The sequence below is a fragment of the Tachysurus fulvidraco genome, chromosome 25, assembly GCF_022655615.1.
Source record: "Tachysurus fulvidraco isolate hzauxx_2018 chromosome 25, HZAU_PFXX_2.0, whole genome shotgun sequence".
Taxonomy (NCBI): domain Eukaryota; kingdom Metazoa; phylum Chordata; class Actinopteri; order Siluriformes; family Bagridae; genus Tachysurus; species Tachysurus fulvidraco.
Window position 1 is genome coordinate 547,984 of NC_062542.1, and position 22,818 is coordinate 570,801.

Sequence of the window (22,818 nt, forward strand, 5' to 3'; positions counted from 1 at the left end):
AAAAACAGTCTTTTCTATGACAAAAATCTCCACAAATGAGCAGTAACTCTGTTAGTATGAATCCCCTGAATTTGATCTGGGTGTTATTTTAATAGTAAGAGTTTAAATGTGTGGCTGGGTGTCGCGGCATGGGAGAGCTGGGATAAACCACGCTGGTCGCTGAGTTCCAGTAGTTGGTGGCTTGAGGGAAAAAGCTGCCTGGGGACACATGCATGGGGCCAGAGTGCGCGCTCATGAAGTTCACTTTGGGCTGGTGGCTGTGGTAGGGCTGGACATAGGGCGCTTCATTCTGGTATTTGAGCATGCCGCCCTCGGTCGGGTGGCTCTGGTGCGCCTGAGAGATGCCCTGGAAGTCGAACTTGTAGGCGTAGCGCTTGCCGTGCACTTTGGTCATGATGTTCTTGTCGTAGTAGTAGCGCAGGGCACGGCTCAGCTTGTCGTAGTTCATGTTGGGCTTGCTCTTGCGCTCGCCCCAGCGCTTTGCCACTTCGTCCGGGTCCGTCATCTTAAACTCGCCGTTTGTTCCCTCCCAGGTGATGATGGTGGAGTTGCCGCTGTCCGACAGAAGCTCGAGCAAAAACTGCCACAGCTGAATCTGACCTGAACCTGCAGAGCCAAGGAACATTAGAGTGGCATGAGAACAGTAGGGTGTAGTGCAGCATACTGTGTACCGTGTACAACACTGAGTAAAGCATTACACACTACCAGCTTAGTCTAGTGCCATACAGTCTCATACGCAGTGGGACACACACCCAGTGACTCGGAAATGAGACAACTCTCATCAGCTGTGTTTCATCACCTCATGCAGAGTCTTTAGTGGGAATAAATGAGTTTAATCATTTAGCTTCCTGAATATCGTATTTCTTACCTGGATTAGCGAGGCGGCTGCTGATTGGCCCTAACGCTTGGTACGGATCTACAAATGAAAACGACGCGTTAATAACACCGTAATAATGAGAAAAAAACAACAAAAACATAAAAAAAGTAGAAATAGAACAGAACCGAAGCTGAGGCCTAAATGTCAAACACCTGCACTACTCTGCACCATAGACACGCTGTGTAACACCTGTACAGTGTCAGTCTATTCTGATGAAACTGGGAGAGTCACGTTACATGTGTCATACACCATCCACTGGGAAACAGCTGGAGAAAAGTGTGTATAGTGTGTGTGTAGTGTGTGTAGTGTGTGTAGTGTGTAGTGTGTGTAGTGTGTGTATAGTGTGTGTGTAGTGTGTGTGTGTGTATGTGTAGTGTGTGTGTGTGTGTAGTGTGTGTGTGTGTGTAGTGTGTGTATAGTGTGTGTGTAGTGTGTGTGTAGTGTGTGTGTGTGTGTGTGTGTGTGTAGTGTGTAGTGTGTGTATAGTGTGTGTGTGTGTATAGTGTGTGTAGTGTGTGTGTGTGTGTGTGTAGTGTGTGTATAGTGTGTGTGTAGTGTGTGTGTGTAGTGTGTGTGTGTGTATGTGTAGTGTGTGTATAGTGTGTGTAGTGTGTGGGGTGGGTGGTGTGAGTTTGGTGTATAGTGGGTGTGTAGTGTGGGTGTGTGTTGTGTGTGTGTGTAGTGTGTGTAGTGTGTGTGTGTATAGTGTGTGTGTGTGTAGTGTGTGTGTAGTGTGTGTATAGTGTGTGTGTAGTGTGTGTGTAGTGTGTGTGTGTGTAGTGTGTGGTGGGGTGGTGTGTGTGTGTAGTGGTGTGGTGGTGGTGTATGTGTAGTGGTGTGTGTAGTGTGTGTGTAGTGTGTGTGTGGTGTGTGTGGTGTGTGTGTGGTAGTGTGTGTGGTGTGTGGATGTGTGGGTGTGTAGTGTGTGGTAAGTGTGTGTAGTGTGTGTAGTGTGTGTAGTGTGTGGTGTAGTGTGTGTGTGTGTGTGTGTGTGTGTAGTGTGTGTGGTGTGTGTGTGTGTGTAGTGTGTGTGTGTGTGGATGTGTGTGTGTGTAGTGTGTGTGTGTGTGGGGTGTGGGTGTGTGGTGTAGTGTGTGTGTGTGTGTGGTGTGTGTGTGTGTGGTGTGTGTGTGTGCGTGTGGGTGTAGTGTGTGTGTGTAGTGTGTGTGAGTGTGTGGTGTGAGGGTGTGGTGTGAGGTGTGGGTGTGTGTGTAGTGGAGTGTGTGGGTGTGTGTGTGTGTGTGTAGTGTTGGTGTGTGTGTGTAGTGTTGGTGTGTGTGTGTAGTGGGTGTGGTGGTGGTGTGTGTGGTGTGGTAGTGTGTGTGGTGTGTAGTGTGTGGTGTAGTGTGGTGTGGTGGTGTGTGTAGTGTGTGTGTAGTGTGTGGTGGGTGTAGTGTGTGTAGGGTGTGTGTGTAGTGGGGGTGTGGTGTAGTGTGGGTGTGGTGTAGGGTGTGTGTATAGGGTGTGTGTAGTGTGTGGTAGTGTGGTGTGTGTGTGTGTGTGTAGTGTGGTAGGTGTGTAGTGTGGTGTATAGTGTGTGTGGTGTATAGTGTGTGTAGTGGTGTGTGGGTGTGTGGAGTGTGGTGTATAGTGTGTGGTGTGGTGTAGTGTGTGTGTGTGTGTGTAGTGTGTGTATAGTGTGTGTAGTGTGTGTGTGTATGTGTAGTGTGTGTGTAGTGTGTGTGTGTGTGTAGTGTGTGTAGTGTGTGTGTGTATAGTGTGTGTGTGTAGTGTGTGTGTAGTGTGTGTATAGTGTGTGTGTAGTGTGTGTAGTGTGTGTAGTGTGTGTGTGTGTGTGTGTAGTGTGTGTGTGTGTGTGTGTGTAGTGTGTGTGTGTGTAGTGTGTGTGTTGTGTGTAGTGTGTGTGTGTGTGTGTAGTGTGTGTGTGTGTGTGTGTGGTGTGTGTGTGTGTGTAGTGTGTGTGTGTGTAGTGTGTGTAGTGTGTGTGTGTGAAGTGTGTGTGTGTAGTGTGTGTGTGTGTGGTGTGTGTGTGTGTGTGTAGGTGTGTGTGCGTGTGGTGTGAGGGTGTGTGTGTGGTGTGTGTAGTGTGGGTGTGTGGTGTGTAGTGTGTGGTGTGTGTGTGGGTGTGGTGTGTAGTGGTGTGTGGTAGTGTGGTGTAGTGTGTGTGGTAGTGGTGTGTGTGTGTAGGGGTGTGTGTGTAGTGTGTGGTGTGTGGGTGGTGTGTGTGTGTGTGGGGTGTGTGTGTGTAGAGTGTGTAGTGTGTGTAGTGGTGTGTGTGGGTAGGGTGTGTGAGTGTGTGGTGTAGTGTGGTAGAGTGTGTAGTGTGTGAAGTGTGTGTGTGTTGTGTGTGGTGTGTGTGGGGTAGAGTGTGTGTGTGTGGGGTGTGTGGGTGGTGTGTGGTGTGTAGGGTGTGTGTGTGTGTGTGTGTAGGTGTGTGTGTGGAGTGTGTAGGTGTGGTGTGTGTGGGTGTGTGGGTGTAGTGTGTGTGGGGTGTGTGTGGGTGTGTGTGTGTGTGGGTGTGTGGTAGTGTGTGTGGTGTGGTGTGTGTGGGTGTGGTGTTGTGTGTGTGTAGTGTGGGTGTTGTGTAGAGGTGCTGTTAGTGTGTGTAGTGATGTGAGTGTGGTGTGTGTAGTGTGTGTAGAGTGTGTAGTGTGTGTAGTGTGTGTGTGTGTGTGTGTTTGGGTGTAGTGTTGTGTAGAGTGTGTAAGTGTGTGTAGTGTGTGTGGGTGTGTGTGTAGTGTGTGTAGTGTGTGTCGTGTGTGTTGTAGTGTGTGTAAGTGTGTGCTTGTGTTTGGTAGTAGTGATGTTTTGTAGAGGGTGTAGTGTGTGTAGTGGTGTAGGTGTGTGGTGTGTGTGTAGTGTGTTGTAGTGTATGGTGTTGTTTTTGTGTGTGTGTGTTGTTTGTGTGTAGTGTGTGTGTTGTGTGTGTGGTGTGTGTGGTGTGTGTGTGTAGTGTGTAGTGTGTGTGTAGTGTGTGTGTAGTGTGTGTGTGTAGTGTGTGTGTAGTGTGTGTGTGTGTGTAGTGTGTGTGTGGTGTGTGTAGTGTGTTTGTGTGTGTAGTGTGTGTGTGTGTAGTGTGTGTGTGTGTAGTGTGTGTGTGTGTAGTGTGTGTGTGTGTAGTGTGTAGTACTTCATTTTGTCACAAGTGGAGTTTTTACCTTGAGTGATTCTGGGTGTTTCTGTGATCCTGTTGTGCTGCTGCTCCACTGAGGAACCGACAAAACACAACATTAACCAAACTGTACAATGTTTTAATCTTTCATTTATTAATATAATAAGTGACAAACACTTCAGTACTGTGGCCTTAATCAATCACTCAACATAATAAATAAAGGTGTGTATCAGGTGTGTATCACGTGTGTGTGTGTGTGTCGTGTGTATCAGGTGTGTATCAGGTGTGTATCAGGTGTATGTGTGTGTGTGTGTGTGTACCTTTTGGAACTGTCATGGCACCTGACGGCCAGCTGTTTCTCCTGCTGATTTCCTCAAAACTGTTTTCTGCATGAACACAAAACAAAAAGAGCTGAAAATAAAACTCCTGGGTTTAAAATTTAATTAATTATTTATATTATTGTATTATTATTTAAATTGTTATCTTATTAAATCGGGTTTCAAAGAGCTGCTGTAGAATTTTGCACTATTAGAAATCATTCTTTTATAAATTTCTAGGATTTTGGATGAACAGTTATATGTTTATTATTAACAACAACTGTTTGGAGAATTTCCCAAAATATTAAAAGTTATTTTAATTCATTTCACACGTGACTCCAGAAAAATGATAAAACTAGTTATTATTTACACAAATCCTCCTGATTAAACTGTTTAAAGTTCAGTAACACCATTTTATTTCAGCAACATGTCACTCAATTATTCTTATTTAAGTGCAGCCCTCAGGGTGTAGAGTCTAACCCTAACCCTAACCCATCAGACAGGAAGTGCAGCCCTCAGGGTGTAGAGTCTAACCCTAACCCATCAGACAGGAAGTGCAGCCCTCAGGGTGTAGAGTCTAACCTTAACCCTAACCCATCAGACAGGAAGTGCAGCCCTCAGGGTGTAGAGTCTAACCCTAACCCTAACACTAACCCTAAACTCTAACCCTAAACACTAACCCTAACCCTAACCCTAACCCTAACCCTAACACTAACCCATCAGACAGGAAGTGCAGCCCTCAGGGTGTAGAGTCTAACCCCAACCCTAACACTAACCCTAAACTCTAACCCTAATGCTAACACTAACCCTAATGCTAACACTAACCCTAAACACTAACACTAACCCTAATGCTAACACTAACCCTAATGCTAACACTAACCCTAAACACTAACACTAACCCTAATCCTAACACTAACCCTAATGCTAACACTAACCCTAAACACTAACACTAACCCTAATCCTAACACTAACCCTAATGCTAACACTAACCCTAAACACTAACACTAACCCTAATCCTAACACTAACCCTAATGCTAACACTAACCCTAAACACTAACCCGAACACTATGACCCTGTGATGGTGGAGTCATTGTATAATTTCAAAAACCTAATCCCAACCCTAACCCTACCCCTACCCTACCCTAACCCCAACCCTAAACCCTACCCCTACCCTAACCCCAACCCTAAACCCTACCCCTACCCCTACCCGTACCCCTACCCCTACCCGTACCCCTACCTGTACCCCTACCCCTAACCCTAGGGTTGAGACTTTAAACCTCTGTGAACTCAAATGGGTCAAAAGATTTACAGAGTAAAATGTAATGAATTTTCATTTTGTCATTTTGAACACTTTTTACTACCGTGATGAAAACCAACGTCACCACAATGAGCTCACGTTATAACTCAATATTTATAATTGAATAACAAACAATATTTTGGGATTTCTGCGTTCTTTGTTTGTGTTTCAGTAAGAAGTTAAGTACAGATGATGGAGGGAGATTCTGCAGGAAAAGGAGGGAGGAAGGAAGCGCTACATTAAAGACCCTGCAGAAACAACAGTAGTCTGAACAAAGTGACCTGCGGAGAGCTGAAGATGACCCACAGTCCCTCAGGAGGAGGGTCCTTTTGTTGCAGGTTAATGCATGTATAACAAAATAGTCAATTGTGTCCTAATGGGGCACCCAGTTTCCTGTTGCAGTGCAGCTGCTTCCTGTCTGAAACTGCAAGAAAAGTCGAATACTACTTAGCCGTCACATTTTGTTTGGGTTGCTGAAAATCCTCAGACCAAATTTAACGGCTAAATGCACAGTGAGGTCTGTTTGATCGAATGAACAAGTTCCTATTTTTAGTATAAAGTCTTTAAAGTTGTCGGTTTTGCGTTGATGAAGTTTTTGAAGCTCTCCTGAATACACAAAGTTCTCTTTGGTTTCTCACTTTGGTTCCTCCCACGCTTTTAGAGAACTAGTTGGTTTTGACTTGATGACATGATTCAGTAGTCTACTAAATATAACACCTTCAGTTTGGGCTCTTGTACTTTTCCCACTCTTTTGGGGAACCAGGAAAACAATACTATATCTTTAGCTGCTCGATCTTCATGTTGATGAAACGCTGCGGACTGCGAGTCACAGGCGTGACTTCTTCTTCACTTCACCTAACTGTGAGTTTGTGCTTCTGAAACCAGGACTCATCACGCTTGTCAGAAGTAATGAAGAAATGTCAGCATTTATGTATGCCAAGATCATATGCAGCTTGGAACTCTTCCATGTCACTAATGTCCACACCGGTAGTTTGGATAAATGCTTAGAAAGATTATCTGCAGAGTTGCTATGAGCCAAGCACGATGGTGCTCCTGATTCCAAGATCTGCCAAAATTCAGCTTCTCTGACATAAACATGTAAGGATCCTGACTGATGGGTTGAAGGTTCATGGTTCTTCAATCACAAAGGTTCTAGGACCTACATCTATGCAAGTTCTTGTCCATACCTCCTGATCATTCAGCTTCCCTGATACCCCAGAATGCGAGCTCAGAGAGCCCATATTTCTTGAGCTATCTGCATACAAGCTGACCTTTAATCATGTAAGTTCCATGAGTGCATGTTCTGTGACCTGTGAAACTGAAAGAACATTTGGTTGGAACTCGGTTTCCTGACCCACCACTGTCCAAGTCCAATGACTCTGTGGAGATCTGTCCCTAAGAGGTAATGATCGTGTGTCTTTGTACCTGCTCCTGTTACCATTTCTCTTTGTTTTTGAGTGTGTCTCTGTTTCTGTCATGGCTCGATCACGATCTGGTCAACATTTCACTAGCTTTACCAATTAAAGTGCTCATTTATTTTCTCTCTAATGTTTCTGCTACTGTTACTGTAGCCCCACCCTGGAACCTTTCTCAATTCCTCAATAACTCTTCAATAAATGTAGCCCCAGTTTTGCCCCGGCTTCTGATCCCAGACAACGCTCCCTTTAACACCCCCAACTGTTTAGGGCAAGTTAAAGTGTGGTTATGTTTCATTTTCCCATGATTCTGTCCCAGTTGACCCAGCACACTCCATCTTGTCCTCATTTACCCTCATCTTCCTTATATGGTCATTGTTTCCTGCCAAAATCAACTCACCCTCCTTTTTTGATTGGATCATTGTTGCTTGTTTCCTCGTGCTATTTATGTCCTTTCTGTTTCTTTGTGCGCTTGAGACGTCTTCTGGTCTGTTTCCCCTATAATTCCTCTGCACCTTGTTTATTGTTTGTTGTTTAAGAGCTTCCTGGTTTTAAACTCAGGACTGAACACTAAGTAAGAACACACATCCTTCGGACTATGTCACACTGTAGGACAACCGATGTGAAAGGCTCATTTCAAGTACTTTTGTACGCAAACGTCTGAAGCTTTCAGTCTTACCGGCTTTGACCTGTAGTCTCGGCGGGGGCTGTGTGTTAGTGGGGCTCGTTGGGTACGAGAAAGTCGGACTACCTGCAGAACAAATACACAAAAATCATCATCTAAACTCTCTCTGTTTAAGTGACAAGAAAGAACAGAGCACCGAAATGTTATTATCACTTTGTTGGATCTGTGGTTGACTCTGAATGAAGTGCTCATTACACGATATAACAGCAGCCTGTAAGCTACCTAACTGTTAACTAGTAAACTAGTTAGCTTTGGTCAATGTCGGCTCTTTAGCATCTGATTATCAGCAGAATGGTAAACATTACATTTTACATCAGAGTCAAGTTCACACTGATGATCACATGGTGGTGACGTTAGTGACCAAAAATCTCCTGCAGTTCAATATTCTAGTGGGACAGAAATCTGTGAAGGGGTTAAAATCATGTGTGTGTGTGTGTGTGTGTGTGTGTGTGTGTGTGTGTGTGTGTGTGTGTGTGTGTGTGTATGTGTGTATGTGTGTGTGTGTTTGTCTGTGTGTGTTTGTCTGTGTGTGTGTGCATGTGTGTGTGTGTGTGTGCATGTGTGTGTATGTCTGTGTGTATGTGTTTGTGTGTGTATGTGTGTGTGTATGTGTGTGTGTGTGTTTGTCTGTGTGTGTGTGCATGTATGTCTGTGTGTATGTGTTTGTGTGTGTGTGTGTGTATGTGTGTGTGTGTGTGTGTGTGTGTGTGTGTGTGTATGTATGTGTGTATGTGTGTGTGTTTGTCTGTGTGTGTTTGTCTGTGTGTGTGTGTGTGTGTGCATGTGTGTGTGTGTGCATGTGTGTATGTCTGTGTGTATGTGTTTGTGTGTGTATGTGTGTGGGTGTTTGTGTGTGTGTGTGTTTGTGTGTGTATGTGTGTGTGTGTGTGTGCATATGGGTGTGGGTGTGTGTGCATATGGGTGTGTGTGTGTGTGCATATGGGTGTGTGTGTATATGTCTGTGTGTATGTGTTTGTGTGTGTTTGGTGTGGTTGTGTGGGTTGTGTGTGGTGGTGTGTGTGTGCATATGTGCGTGTGGTGTTGTGTGTGTGTGTGGTGTGTGTGGGGTGTGTGCATATGGGTGTGTGTGTGTGTGTGTGTGTGTGCATATGGGTGTGTGTGTGTGTGTGTGTGTGTGCATATGTGTGTGTGTGTGTGTGTGTGTGTGTGTGTATTACTCTGGCGGAGGTAGTTGAGGTGTGACAGCAGGACGTCTGTGTTATAATGTGATGTGAGACGCATCATGTCCTCTTTCGTCATTTTGCAGAGCGTCTTGCCATCCAGCGGGAGGAAGACGGACACGTCCACATCCATCAGGCTGTACTCTTTAATCGCCCACTCCACCCACTGACGCACATGGTCCTGAGTCCATACCTCCGGGTCTGAAGGACAGGGTATTAAAGAAGAATTTTACACTGAAACCATGGCTTTATTTGGGAGTATGGAGCATGAGTAATGATTCTCTCTATCACAAATATTTATTTATTTATTTATCACATATTATAAATGACTTTGTGTTTCAAAAACCAAAAGTTTTTAATTTTTAGATAAAATTGTATTTATTCTGAAGCAGATCTAAAACCTGTGATCTTAATTTGTCTTCATCAACAACTCAGAGATTATTCAGCTGTGTGTTTGTGTTTACAGTGTTGAGTGACTCAGCCCTGTGTTTACTACACAATAGTGAAGGATCATTCATCGATGAGTCAAATCTTTGAGTCAACTCGTTTACATTGAGAGTCGGTGACCGCGTTAACGATAAGGTGCAGCTCTGAATCAGTAACGTTGTCGTATCTGATCGAGAAGTTAACGAGTCATTTGGGATCTGAAAAATTTGACTGTAATTGGTGAGCTGATTCAGACGAGCTGACTCACTGTAAAGAGCTGAAATTCTCGTCACTACACTACATCACTTAATGAGTCACTTATAACGGGAACAGAAATCAGAGGATCAAACGAATCTGACGGATCAAGCGTCTTTTCCAAATTCCAAAATGTGTCCCAAGTGAGAGAGACACAGAGCACTGATGTGAGCAGGAGACGCTCTGTTAGCCAGACGAGAAAAATGTCTGATGTGTATTAAAGCTGCAGTCATCAAATGTGTGTGTGTGTGTGTGTGTGTGTGTGTGTGTGTGTGTGTGTGTGTGTGTGTGTGTGAAAGAGAGAACCACAACTGGTATTCTATTTACTGTGACCTCTGAAACCATATATTGAAGGAGCACACACCCAGAGTGTGAGCAGTGCATGATGGGATATCAGCCCGGTTAAGTGACAAGTGATATAATAAGTATAAAATGTACATTGTTAGCATGCTAGTTAGCTTAGATGTCTAATTCATATTGTATTGCTTTAACAAATCTAACTTGCGTGTCTAAACTCAGACTAGTTAGCTAACGCTAGATATAACGGACTCGCTCTTATTTGCCTATTATAGATATGTTTATTACAACCTATGAGTTAAAGTTGTGTGTTTAGGCTTCAGCTCTCTTTAACCAATGACAGAACACCAGAACATCGCTGTCTTCGAGTGATTAGTGAATACTACTCTCTGTGTCTCGGCTGATGAGGACATGTCTCACCTGAAGGGTTGATAGGTGCGTGTCTCACCTGCGGGAACGATGACTCTTTTCTCCTCAGTGGTGCTCTGTGGACTTGTCCTGGGCTCCTGGTATGACGGTTGATACGGCTGTTGTCCTCCGTCACTACTGCTGATGTGACGACCTCTTTTAGCACTGCTGACCTCAACTGGAGACTCACGACTAACACACACACACACACACACACACACACACACACACACACACACACACACACACACACACACACACACACACATTGGATCCCTTTAAAAAATTTGCATAACAGATGATGATTTGTCCAAAACTATGTGGCTTATTAAGAGACATCACAAATTGAGCTTGTCTGTAGCTCCACCCCCAACTCATTTATATTCAGTAGTTATAGGATATCGTAAGTGAAAAACTGAATATATTTTTACTGGAAGACACAAAACTGTAAACTCATAAGAGTTTACAGAGGAGTGTGTGTGTGTGTGTGTGTGTGTGTGTGTGTGTGTGTGCTGTTGATGTTACCTAGCACCGTTGATGTGTTCGTTTTTCTTCACAGGATTGCTCACTGACGTGTTCGTCCAATCAGACTCTGTACTTTCCTCTGATCCCTGTCTGAACCCGGCCTGTACCACCGGAGACGTGATCTCGGACTTCATGCTTCCAAACGCTGGATCAAATATGGACTGATCCTCACTCACTACCGCCAGAGCTTCCTACAGTACACACACACACACACACACACACACACACACACACACACACACACACACACACACACACACAGGGAATAAGCATGTGGTGTTTCATGTGTCTCTGGTGTTTCTGGAGCAATGATATGTGTCTTATCTGTACACACTCATTGTTGATGTCTTTCCGTATTTAGATCAGACTTTATTCATGCGAGTGTTATCCAGGCGGCGTCCGTTTATAAACTTAAAATATCTTAACGCAGACAGGAAATGCAGAATTAGCACCACAGTCTGCGAGGTCATCCAACACAGATGATAATAAACAGGCGGTGGGGGGGTGGGGGGGGGGTGGAGGTGATGTTAGCTATGGGCTTTAATATACTGCTGTGGTTTCGCTGGTAGCTAGTGAGATATTCACACAAGCAGAACATACAGCATAGAAATAAATAATAAGACATTGTGTGTTTAGTTTCCTTCTTCACAGGTTAAAGTAAAAACTATTTGTTTCCATGTTGGTTCATTAAATTAGTTAAAATAAAAAACCAATGTGCCAAAGTGTGACCCCACCACCACCACCACCACCACCATCGTCCCTCACTCCTATTAAAGGTCATCTAATCACCTTTGAAACTCATTTGCATAAAACCCACCCATGTCGTGTCACTAATGATTGCTCCGCCCAGTCTCCAGTGTAAACGTGAGACAACAACGGTGCTTTATTTAATCATGAGAGACTCCTAATAATCACAGCCCTGCGCCATGATGTCTATTAGCTCATACACACATGATGTTTAATGTAAATAAAATAAAATAAAAAGAATAAAAACTCATTTTCAACTCATTTCTCAAATCTATTGATTTGTTTGCCAGTGAATTTTATTAGCCTTCTTCATCTGTGGCCGAACTCTGCGTAGGGAGACACGTGACCTTCTCGCCAGGCTCTCGTGCGTCACAATAGACGATTAAACACAAAGCCCTGACCGTACGTGACTCTGAGGATTATGTTAAATACAGTAAGTTGATGATTCATACTTCATCTGCATGCAGACCATATCATCATCATCATCATCATCTGTGCTGTGAGTCTGATAAACAATGCAGGGCGTGGTCTGATCCACACCCTGCGTGGGATTCCAGTCTGCAGCGTGTGGCGAACATTTTATGAGATTGACCGTCACAGTCGGGTCCAAAATATCTTTCATTGTGTTTCTGTGTCTCTTCTGACTGACAGATTTACTCTGAATGAGAACCTACAGGATGTGTTGGTTACACTGATGTCTGTTACTGCTAGCTAATCTGTGACTAGCATATGAAATTAACACTAATAGTATTAGCACATATGGCTAAAGCCTGGTGGAGGACACAGGGACAGAGATCCTTTTAAATTAGCATAATGTCTGTCTGTAAATTGTTAGCAGTCAAGATGAGAGAAAGATCATCTGAGAATCCTGTGGGGTGGAAAGAAAATATTCAGATCGATGTGAAAGTGTTTTAGGATGAAGAAAGTTTTTGTAGTGAAAGTATTGTGGTTGTATGTAGTTTAGTTATGTAGTAGTTAGCTAGTTCACTGCTAGTTAATCAGCTAGTCAGTTGCTAGCAGGTCTAGTGTTTAGACGATCACTAAACACATCAAACCTTAAGCTCTCTTTCACACACACGCATACACACATACATACTTATACACTCACACACACACACACACCACACACACACAGACAAAATAAAATAAATACCATCACAATGTCTGAGCTTTTGGACAAGGAATTTAAAAAGACTAAACTTTTGACTTAAGACAGACAGGAAGTCAGACCAGCTTTGGTATGTAAGAGTTGCTAAAAAATCCTCTCTTTGAAGTGTGTGTGTTTGTGCGTAAACCATAAACGTGTGCTATAAATTGAGAAGTGTGTGTGTTAGCCGGTGTGTGTTTATAGAGGCAGTGTGTTGTGCTGCATTGTCTTCACCGCTCGCATGCGTCACTGCTCTGAGATTCAGCGTCTCACAGGAAGTCAATCTTCCATGTGCAGAGAAACCTTTTGGCTGGAGTCAGGAGTAACGGAAATGCAGAGACAGGGTCGCAACGAGCTGGAAAACCTATTTACACCCAGGTTTAGGGTGGGGGTGGGGTCACAGAGTGGGGCGGGGGGGGGACCTTCATCATTGTGCTGAATTTTATTATAATAAGAGTATAGAAGGCAGTTCATTCATAACTGATAGCAGAATTATTTCTCACTGCAAAATCACAAATAAAGTTCCCTAAACGGTGTTCGGGGTGATGATGGGCGGGGCTAGAGGCACTCACCACCGATTGGTCACGTATGAACCACTTTATTCAGCGTATGACGGCGTAGACACAACCACAGAGCGCTCCATCGAACAGAAAGCTGCAGTCGTGTTTAATGGAGGAAACAGAGACAGTTACACAAACAATGATAGACAACACTGTAAGAAGCATAACTACTGTTATTAAAGTTGTCATGGAAACAGATTCAGTCACAGAAACTCTCACACACTCACGAGTAGATAATAATCCTAAATGTACAGAGATTCTTCTTTTAAAGAACATTTACTAAAAATAAAGTTATTAAAGGTTTAAAGCTGCCATCAGTATAATGTTAGTTAAAGGGTTTGTTTACACGGTAAAAAGAGCAGTGCTCTAGAACCGGCTTCTCTTTATATAATCCACAACCTCTTCTGTACAGATTATTTGAATTCATCTGGTTATTTTGGATTAGATCGATTCACACACAGCAGAATGTAAACTGTGAGTCAGTCACAATTCTGTGTGTAGATTAAATATGTACAGAATCACAAACACTCAGTTTACATTTACACACAATTCTTATTTCTTCATCAATATTATATTATTTATTTTACTGTATAATGTGTGTGTGTAGCTCTGGAGTTCTAGAACTCACTCACTCACACACACACCCTAACTCACACACACACACTAACTCACACACACACACACACACACACACACACACACACACACACACACACACACACACACACACACACACACTCACTCACTAACTCGCTCACTAACTCGCTCGCTCACTCACTCGCTCACTCACTCACTAACTCACTCACTAACTCACTCACTCACTCACTCACTAACTCACTCACTCACTCACTCACTCACTAACTCACTCACTCACTCACTAACTCACTCACTAACTCGCTCGCTCACTCACTCGCTCACTCACTCACTAACTCACTCACTAACTCACTCACTCACTCACTCACTAACTCACTCACTCACTAACTCACTCACTCACTCGCTCACTAACTCACTCACTCACTAACTCACTCACTCACTCGCTCACTAACTCACTCACTAACTCGCTCACTCACTCACTCGCTCACTAACTCACTCACTAACTCGCTCACTAACTCACTCACTAACTCACTCACTAACTCGCTCACTCACTCACTCGCTCACTCACTCACTAACTCACTCACTCACTCGCTCACTCACTAACTCACTCACTCACTCACTCACTAACTCACTCACTAACTCGCTCACTCACTCACTCGCTCACTAACTCACTCACTAACTCGCTCACTCACTCACTCGCTCACTAACTCACTCACTAACTCACTCACTAACTCAATCACTAACTCACTCACTCACTCCCTCGCTCACTCACTCACTAACTCACTCACTAACTCGCTCACTAACTCACTCACACACTCACTCACTCACACACACACTCTAACTCACTTACTCATTCACACACACACACACACACACACACACACACACACACACACACACACACACACACACACACACACACTCTAACTCACTCACACACACTCTAACTCACTCACTCACACACATTCTCACTCACTCACTCACACACATTCTCACTCACTCACTCACTCACTCACTCACACTCACTCACTCACTCACTCACTCACACTCACTCACACTCATTCACTCACACACTCACTCTCACTCACTCACACTCACTCACTCACTCTCACTCACACACATTCTCTCTCACTCACTCACACTCACTCACTCACTCACTCACACACTCACTCTCACTCACTCACACTCACTCACTCACACTCACTCACTCACTCACACTCACTCACTAACACTCACTCACACTCTCACACTCACTCACTCACACTCACTCACTCACTCACTCACTCTCACTCACTCACACTCACTCACTCACACTCACTCACTCACACTCACTCACTCACTCACTCACTCACTCACACTCACTCACACTGACTCACTCACACTCACTCACTCTCACTCACTCACACTCACACACTCACTCACACTCACTCACTCACACTCACTCACACTCACTCACTCACTCACACTCACTCACACTCACTCACTCACACTCACTCACACTCACTCACTCACTCACACTCACTCACACTCACTCACACTCACTCACACTCACACTCACTCACACTCACACTCACTCACTCACTCACACTCACTCACACTCACTCACACTCACTCACTCACTCACACTCACTCACACTCACTCACACTCACTCACACTCACTCACTCACTCACACTCACTCACTCACACACTCACTCACACTCACTCACAGTCACTCACTCACTCACACTCACTCACACTCACTCACTCACTCACACTCACTCACACTCACTCACTCACTCACACTCACTCACACTCACTCACACTCACTCACACTCACTCACACTCACACTCACTCACACTCACACTCACTCACACTCACACTCACTCACTCACTCACACTCACTCACACTCACTCACACTCACTCACACTCACTCACTCACTAACACTCACTCACACTCACTCACTCACTCACACTCACACTCACTCACACTCACACTCACTCACTCACTCACACACTCACTCACACTCACACTCACTCACAGTCACTCACTCACTCACACTCACTCACTCACACTCACTCACTCACTAACACTCACTCACACTCACTCACACTCACTCACTCACTCACACTCACTCACTCACTCACACACTCACTCACACTCACTCACAGTCACTCACTCACACTCACTCACTCACACTCAGCTCTGTATTTCTCTGCAGTCTGACTACATATGCAACAGTGCAATCCATTGCTAAATATCACTTCCTGTTGTGCTGCACTGTGACAGAAGACATTTCTGTGCACTCGAGTATCACCAGCTTTATAGAATTATGGTAAGAAACGAACATTAATGTAATTGGTTCTCAGGTGAATTCTCTCTATCAGCAGCCCTGACAGTAGCGTATCTGACATCACAGCTTTACATGCATGATACCTTAACGTTTCTATAGCAACAACTCATTCACATTGGACACAAAAATAAACAGGTATATAATCTAGTTTTCTTTATGGATGGAAGGAGTCTCCAGTTTCAGCCCTTTGTCCTGTAGGCAGACAGAAGCTCACTATCTGTTTTATACAGATGAAGTCCTCGTATCACCTTTTTGCGGTCGGTGTCCTCGTTATCTCGTTATCTCCATCTCCATCAGGCACAGTCATTTCCTTTGATAAACAAACCAAAACCCTGATATAGAGCCGTGCAGCAGATCTGTATGAGAAGCTCCACAGGCATCAGGTCGACATGTAGAGCAGGCAGCATGAAATCAGGCCAGTGGAGAAGTGAAAGCACGTCCAAAAAAAACCCAAACACACAAAGGTCTGAAAGGTTACACAGAGAAGAACGTGGCTCAGGAAAGTGACTCCTGTCTTTAAAAGCTGCTTGGTGTCTACAAACGAGTAGAAAGAAAAGCAAAAAGAAGGAAAATAATTCTTACTTTTTCCCCTTTACAATTGTACAGACAAGTATTTTTCTATTTTTATTTTATTTCTATTTTATCCTCATTTAATGACTGACAGTTTCTTCTACGTTTGAATTTATTAAGCCATATTTGTTCTTTTCAACCGTCTCTTTTTGGTTAATGATTTGGTTTAATGAGCTAATATTACTTTACAACTAATCAATAAAACAGAAATATTAACCAGATTAGCCTTTTTCTTTCTTTTTTTGTTTGTTTTGCAGCCAGCCACTTTATTAGGAACACCTCTACAAATGCTTATACAGTCGGCCAATTCACCCAGTCGGCCAATCAGGTGTGAGCAGGCAGTGAAGACTATTCACAGTGAGAGAGTGCACACAGTGTAAGACCCTGATGAGCAGAAAAACATCTCAACATCTGAGACCACATGAAGTTCTTCAAGATCAAGACTCTGAGGATTCGGTGGACATGATCTCACCTGCGCTAACCAGACCAGGATCACACAAAGCTCGACACACCCTTTCACTCGCTTTCTTTTCTTCCTTTTCTCATTATTTACTTTTTACTCTGCCACTATCTGTTCTTCTCTCTGTTCCACCTTTCTTTTCCTCTCTCTTACTCTTCCAGTTTCTCTGTCACTTTTCTACTCCTTCCATCATCACAGTCTTTCTTTGTACCTTATTTTTTCTTTATTGCTTGATTTTGGAACAATTGGAACAATTTTTTCTTTCTTCTGCAGAGGACTAACATTCTGTGTGTGTGTGTGTGTGTGTGTGTGTGTGTGTGTGTGTGTGTGTGTGTGTGTGTGTGTGTGTGTGTGTGTGTGTGTGTGTGTGTGTGATATTTTTTTAATGCATTCAAAATTCAAGTCAATGTAATCACATGATCAGGCAGTGTACCACACCTTAATTCTAAATGCCACACTGACCGCTACTCTCTCTCTCTCTCTCTCTCTCTCTCTCTCTCTCTCTCTCTCTCTCTCTCTCTCTCTCTCTCTCAGTGATGAACTCTGAGCTTTAAAAGCCACTGATGCCACAACCAACTTCCTGTTCAATGAGTTTCATATCAGTGTTGCTGTGAAACCAAACATACAAACACAAAACACACAACCTGCTACAGGAAGCACAACCTCACAACCTGCTACACAAAACAGAAAATGTACAACCTGCTAGAGGAAGCACAACCTCACAACCTGCTGCAGGAAACACAAATCTTGCTACAAAAAACACACAACTCTACACGTATGAAAACGATACCAGCAGCAGTTAAGGTGGTGAGGGGTGTAGGTGAGAAAAGGGGGCGTGGTCACGGCTCGTATATTCATTACGGTTTAAATTCCTTCACACACTCATTTTTTTTCCTTTCACGTGAATTACAGAATGTCATCTTCTAATGAAACTTATTTCTTAGAAACCCAGAGCTCTGAATCACACTCACACTCACACACACACACATACACACACTACACACACAAAAACACACACACACTAACACACACATACACACATACATATACACACAGACACACACACGTTCACACACTACACACACAAAAACACACACACATACACACACACACACACACATACACACACACTAACACACACACATACACACACACACACACATACACACACATACACACATACATACACACATATACACACACACACACACGTTCACACACACACACACACACACACACACACACATACACACACACACACACACACACATACACATACATACAAACACACACACACACGCACACACACACACAAACAGACACACACACACACACACACACACACACACACACACACACACACACACTTAACGTTACTTTACATTTTTTATCAGTTTCTGTTAATACGATTTAAAACAGTAAGAATGTCATCATTGTGTGTTCATTTCATCCAAAAAGGCTAACGATGCTAATCATGAAGGAATGCTGCTAGTCACCAATCAGCATCATTCAAAAGTGCTTCGATCTTCAGTTTTATTTAATTTATTAAAACGAGTTTTTGACTAAAATCGAAATAAAATTAATAACTAGTCTCTGAGCAATGACTCCGCCCCCAAAACCCTTCAGATCATAAGTTTTTTTTTGTATTTTTATTAAGAAAGAAAGAAAGAAAGAAAGAAAGAAAGAAAGAAAGAAAGAAAGAAAGAAAGAAAGAAAACAGAATAAATAACAGGAAAGTATTATTAAAAAGAAAAATGTTTCTCAAAGGTTTTTTCGTTCGCATAGTTTATATATAGTTTATAGTTTATATATTTATATATATATATATATAGTATATATTTATAGTTTACGAAACTTAAACCCAATTATAGCTCAAGTTTCATCACAGTTTAACATCTAAAGTATCGGTCGTTCGTTCGATTTTAATTATTTTACATAACATTATGAAATATATAAATCTATTTCATTCAATAACGCACCGATTTTGTAGCTGAGACAAAAATATTAATATATATTTCTACTACAATATTAAGTATTAAAACTGATAAAATATAACGAATCTTTTTCATAAAAAATAAATAAAACAAATATACAAGTCGTTCCTCTTTACAGACAAAAGTGATTTTTAAAAAATATAATTTGTCAGTAATCGAAAATGTATTAAATTAGTTTTGTTCCTGAAGTAGGTTATTTGCGGTAATGTTTTAGTGCTGTTTGTTTATGCAGAAATTAACTAAATTTATTACAGTTGTGTTTGAGCCTGTTTATGTCCCGTTTTACTGAACCCGGGGTTTAGTTTAACCAACAAGCAAAAATCATCAATTTCATCACATCAATATGAGCATCTCTCTCTCTCTCTCTCTCTCTCTCGCTCTCTCGCTCTCTCTCTCTCCCTCCTTGTCTCTCCTTCTCTCTCTCTCTCTCTCTCTCTCTCTCTCTCTCTCCTTTTAGACAACTAATTTTGTACTTTATTTCTACTTCAAAATCCTTCTCAGATATTTTACAGTATATATTTTATCTTTTTGCAGCTCAATTACACAAGAAGATGCAAATCATTCATGCACATACTTTATTTTATAGAGGTGAACTACAGCACTTTTGTACGTGACTCTGGTAAGGGCGTCTGCCAAATGCTGTAAATGTAATAATGTACAGCAAAAATAATGCCACTAAATCTGCAGAAATGTCACAGCATCAGTGCAAGAGGTGCAGAAAATACACACAACATTTTGTTAACATTCTGTTGTTTCTTCAAAAACACATTTTAGGAGTAAATAATTGTATCTGGAAACTAATGACAACTAAAAACGGTTCTCTGTGAGTTCGTAAAATAGTAATAAAAATTCTATTTGTTCTTAATTGTTTTGGAATATCAGCCTGGACATGAACAGAAAGTCAATATTGTGTGAGATTTGAACATCACTGCTGTAAGATTTTTTCCTGAAGTGATTTTAAACGAGGGTGTGTTAAATTGTGCATTAATATAAAATACAGAACAAAGTCGGAGGTTGGGAATGAATGTATTGAGAGAGAGAGAGAGAGAGAGAGAGAGAGAGAGAGAGAGAGAGAGAGAGAGAGAGAGAGAGAGAGAGAGAGAGGGAAAGCAGAAGTTGAGCCACTGCTGATTTTGCAAACAGACAAGCAGCTGCGCTGCACAAAAACAACTGCAACCTTGCGGTTTTCACAAGTTTTAATCATTCTGATCAACAGCAGTACAAGTGTGTGAGAGTGTGAGAGAGTGTAAGAGTGTGTGTGAAGCATTTGAATGCACTTTAGCACTAAAAACTGGGTACCAAAATGGTGAACAATAAACTGGCAGCAAAAAAAGTGTTTTTTTTTTGTTGTTGTTTTTTTACAGTCTCTGTTTGTAGGATCTGTGTGTTTTCTTTCTCTCGGGTGTGCAGGAGCGGAAGTGTGTGCAGTGTGTGCGGAAAGTGTGAGCTCTGAGACAGGAAGTGTGTTGAGCTGAGATAAGGCCACCTGCATGACTGCTCGGATCATTCCTTAAAAAAACGGGAATATTAAAGAAAAAAGGGGGAAAAGAAACAGACATGGAATCAACACGCGCGAGAGAAAATTGGGTGCTTTCGTTTCTTTCGAAACTCAAAAAGCTGTAAACGTAATCGGCATCATTTTATCTGCACATTCTCATGCAGAAAGATGCACACACACACACACACACACACACATCAGGCCTCTGATTTATTCGTTTTCATTATCTTTTGCAGATTCTTTCGTGCGTCTGCGTAAAAATAAAACCTATTTCGATCCCTTGATTCATGCCTCAGTTCCTCCACATCAGCGTTTTATCAGCTGCTATATATTTTGTTAAAAATGTTTAAGAAAAAAACATTTCTTCAAATCATTCCACAGTTGCCTGATATTTCTGATAGCTGCAGGGCTTCGACGCTCTTCCATGTATTTATTTCTCATTTATTTCGCGTGCCATTATTTAATTTATTACAAAACAAAAAGATCCAGAATTAAATAAGTGTTAATGTAGGTGTTTGTTGTATACATGTGTATATTAATCGAATATTTTAAACACACACGCACACACACACATTTACAGCCACATGGTACAAAATGTTCCTGTTACACAATAAAAAGTCCAGAATTAACTCTCCCACAACTGACATAACATTTTACAACACACTTCATGAAAGCCTTACATTAGCATTCCTGTGCTAACTCAGAATACATAGCCGTTATTTCAACACTTATACTTTCCAAAATCCAGATTCAATCGCTAGCTGTAAAAAAAATTATAATAAAGAACAGAAGATTTAGCACTAAACGTCCAATCAACATTTTAACTGTAGGAAGTAATAAACACATTAATACAGCATTGCTGTGCGCGCGCTAACTCAACGCCTTGTATGTAAAAATGTCATTAAACACTCGAGGTGTCAATTAAAGGCCTTAACGCACGCCTCTGTGTCCTCCACTCACAATACAGGACAATAAATAAATCAGAAAACATCAGACATAAAGTAAGTCTGATGTTATGCCCAATGAGGGAGTCCTGAATGCGCGTGCTCATGGCGCGCGACACCTGCTTTCCCTCCACTTTCCACCATCACCATTATTACTGTTATTCTAATGAGTATTATTAAAATTATTAGCGTGCATCAGCACCAGCGCGCGCAGTGTAATCAGTACAGTACTTCACTCCACATGCATGGAGCAGAGGATGAGAGAGAAAACAAGGACAATCAAATGAAACACAGCAAAAGCGCGAGTTACCGTTTGCGGCGCTCTCCGGTCTCCATTCCGTGGTGTGTGTGTGTGTGTGTGTGTGTGTGTGTGTGTGTGTGTGTGTGTGTGTGTGTGTGTGTGTGTGTGTGTGTGTGTGTGTGTGTGTGAGAGAGAGAGTTTTTTATTCTGAGTGTACAACTTGTAGCGGTTTCTTGTTGTTATTAAAGAGGCGACATTCAACCACGAACGGGAAGGAAGAGGAAATTTTATACGAGAAGGAAAAGAGCTGCATCACACACCGCCTCGTTGAAAAGAGAGAGAGAGAGAGAGAGAGAGAGAGAGAGAGAGAGAGAGAGAGAGAGAGCGCACACACGCATATCACATAGGTTCACAAGCATGCACAGTCGCAAAATAATAATAATCATCATCATCATCATCATAATACATCTTTACCTTAATAGTGCAGTCCATTCCGGGTGTGTGTGAGGTTCATGGAGAGAGTTAGAGGGTTTTGCGCATTTGGAGGTGTTTAGGCTGCACTGCTGCGCGCGCTTTCGCTCATTTACTCGTTGCTGCTAATTTTTTCGCATAGAGACCATAAACCGGATGGCAGAGGGTTTGGTTTTTTCTTCTTTGAGCTCTGCTTTCTAAATTGGGAAGTGAAGTCACACACACACACACACACACACACACACACACACACACACACACACACACACACACACACACACACACAAACACGAAGAAGAAGAAAAAAAAGTTCTACAGTCTTACTGGTGAAGTGTTTTCTCAAAACTAACAAAATCCTTATTCACAGTGATCAAAACAAAACGCGTCACGCGCGTTTCTACTTTACTTCATTAGCCATAGAGTGATTTAATATCATTTAAATACCTGTCTGGTTAAAACGACTGATTTGCATGTTTTTTTATTCACTTGTAATACTTTTAAA

The 22,818-nt window shown here is 42.4% G+C and overlaps 1 protein-coding gene across 2 annotated transcripts in view; it reads right to left on the reverse strand.

Annotated features, from left to right (window-relative positions):
- Positions 1–22,496, reverse strand: part of fli1rs (Fli-1 proto-oncogene, ETS transcription factor-related sequence) — a 23,383-nt gene extending 887 nt beyond the window's left edge. The window contains exons 1-9 of one of the 2 annotated variants that reach the window (XM_027155512.2): positions 22,320–22,493; positions 10,757–10,947; positions 10,272–10,423; positions 8,843–9,046; positions 7,659–7,730; positions 4,271–4,336; positions 3,997–4,044; positions 869–916; positions 1–606 (exon numbers count right to left, since the gene is read on the reverse strand). The exon at positions 1–606 is cut by the window's left edge and continues 887 nt beyond it. In XM_027155512.2, the coding sequence (XP_027011313.1) occupies positions 89–606; positions 869–916; positions 3,997–4,044; positions 4,271–4,336; positions 7,659–7,730; positions 8,843–9,046; positions 10,272–10,423; positions 10,757–10,947; positions 22,320–22,337 (1,317 nt within the window). In that variant the 5' untranslated portion in view covers positions 22,338–22,493 and the 3' untranslated portion in view covers positions 1–88. Of the gene's footprint in view, positions 607–868; positions 917–3,996; positions 4,045–4,270; positions 4,337–7,658; positions 7,731–8,842; positions 9,047–10,271; positions 10,424–10,756; positions 10,948–22,319 lie in introns of both variants that reach the window. The other variant, XM_027155587.2, reaches the window with a different exon arrangement.
- Positions 22,497–22,818: the final 322 nt, after the last annotated feature.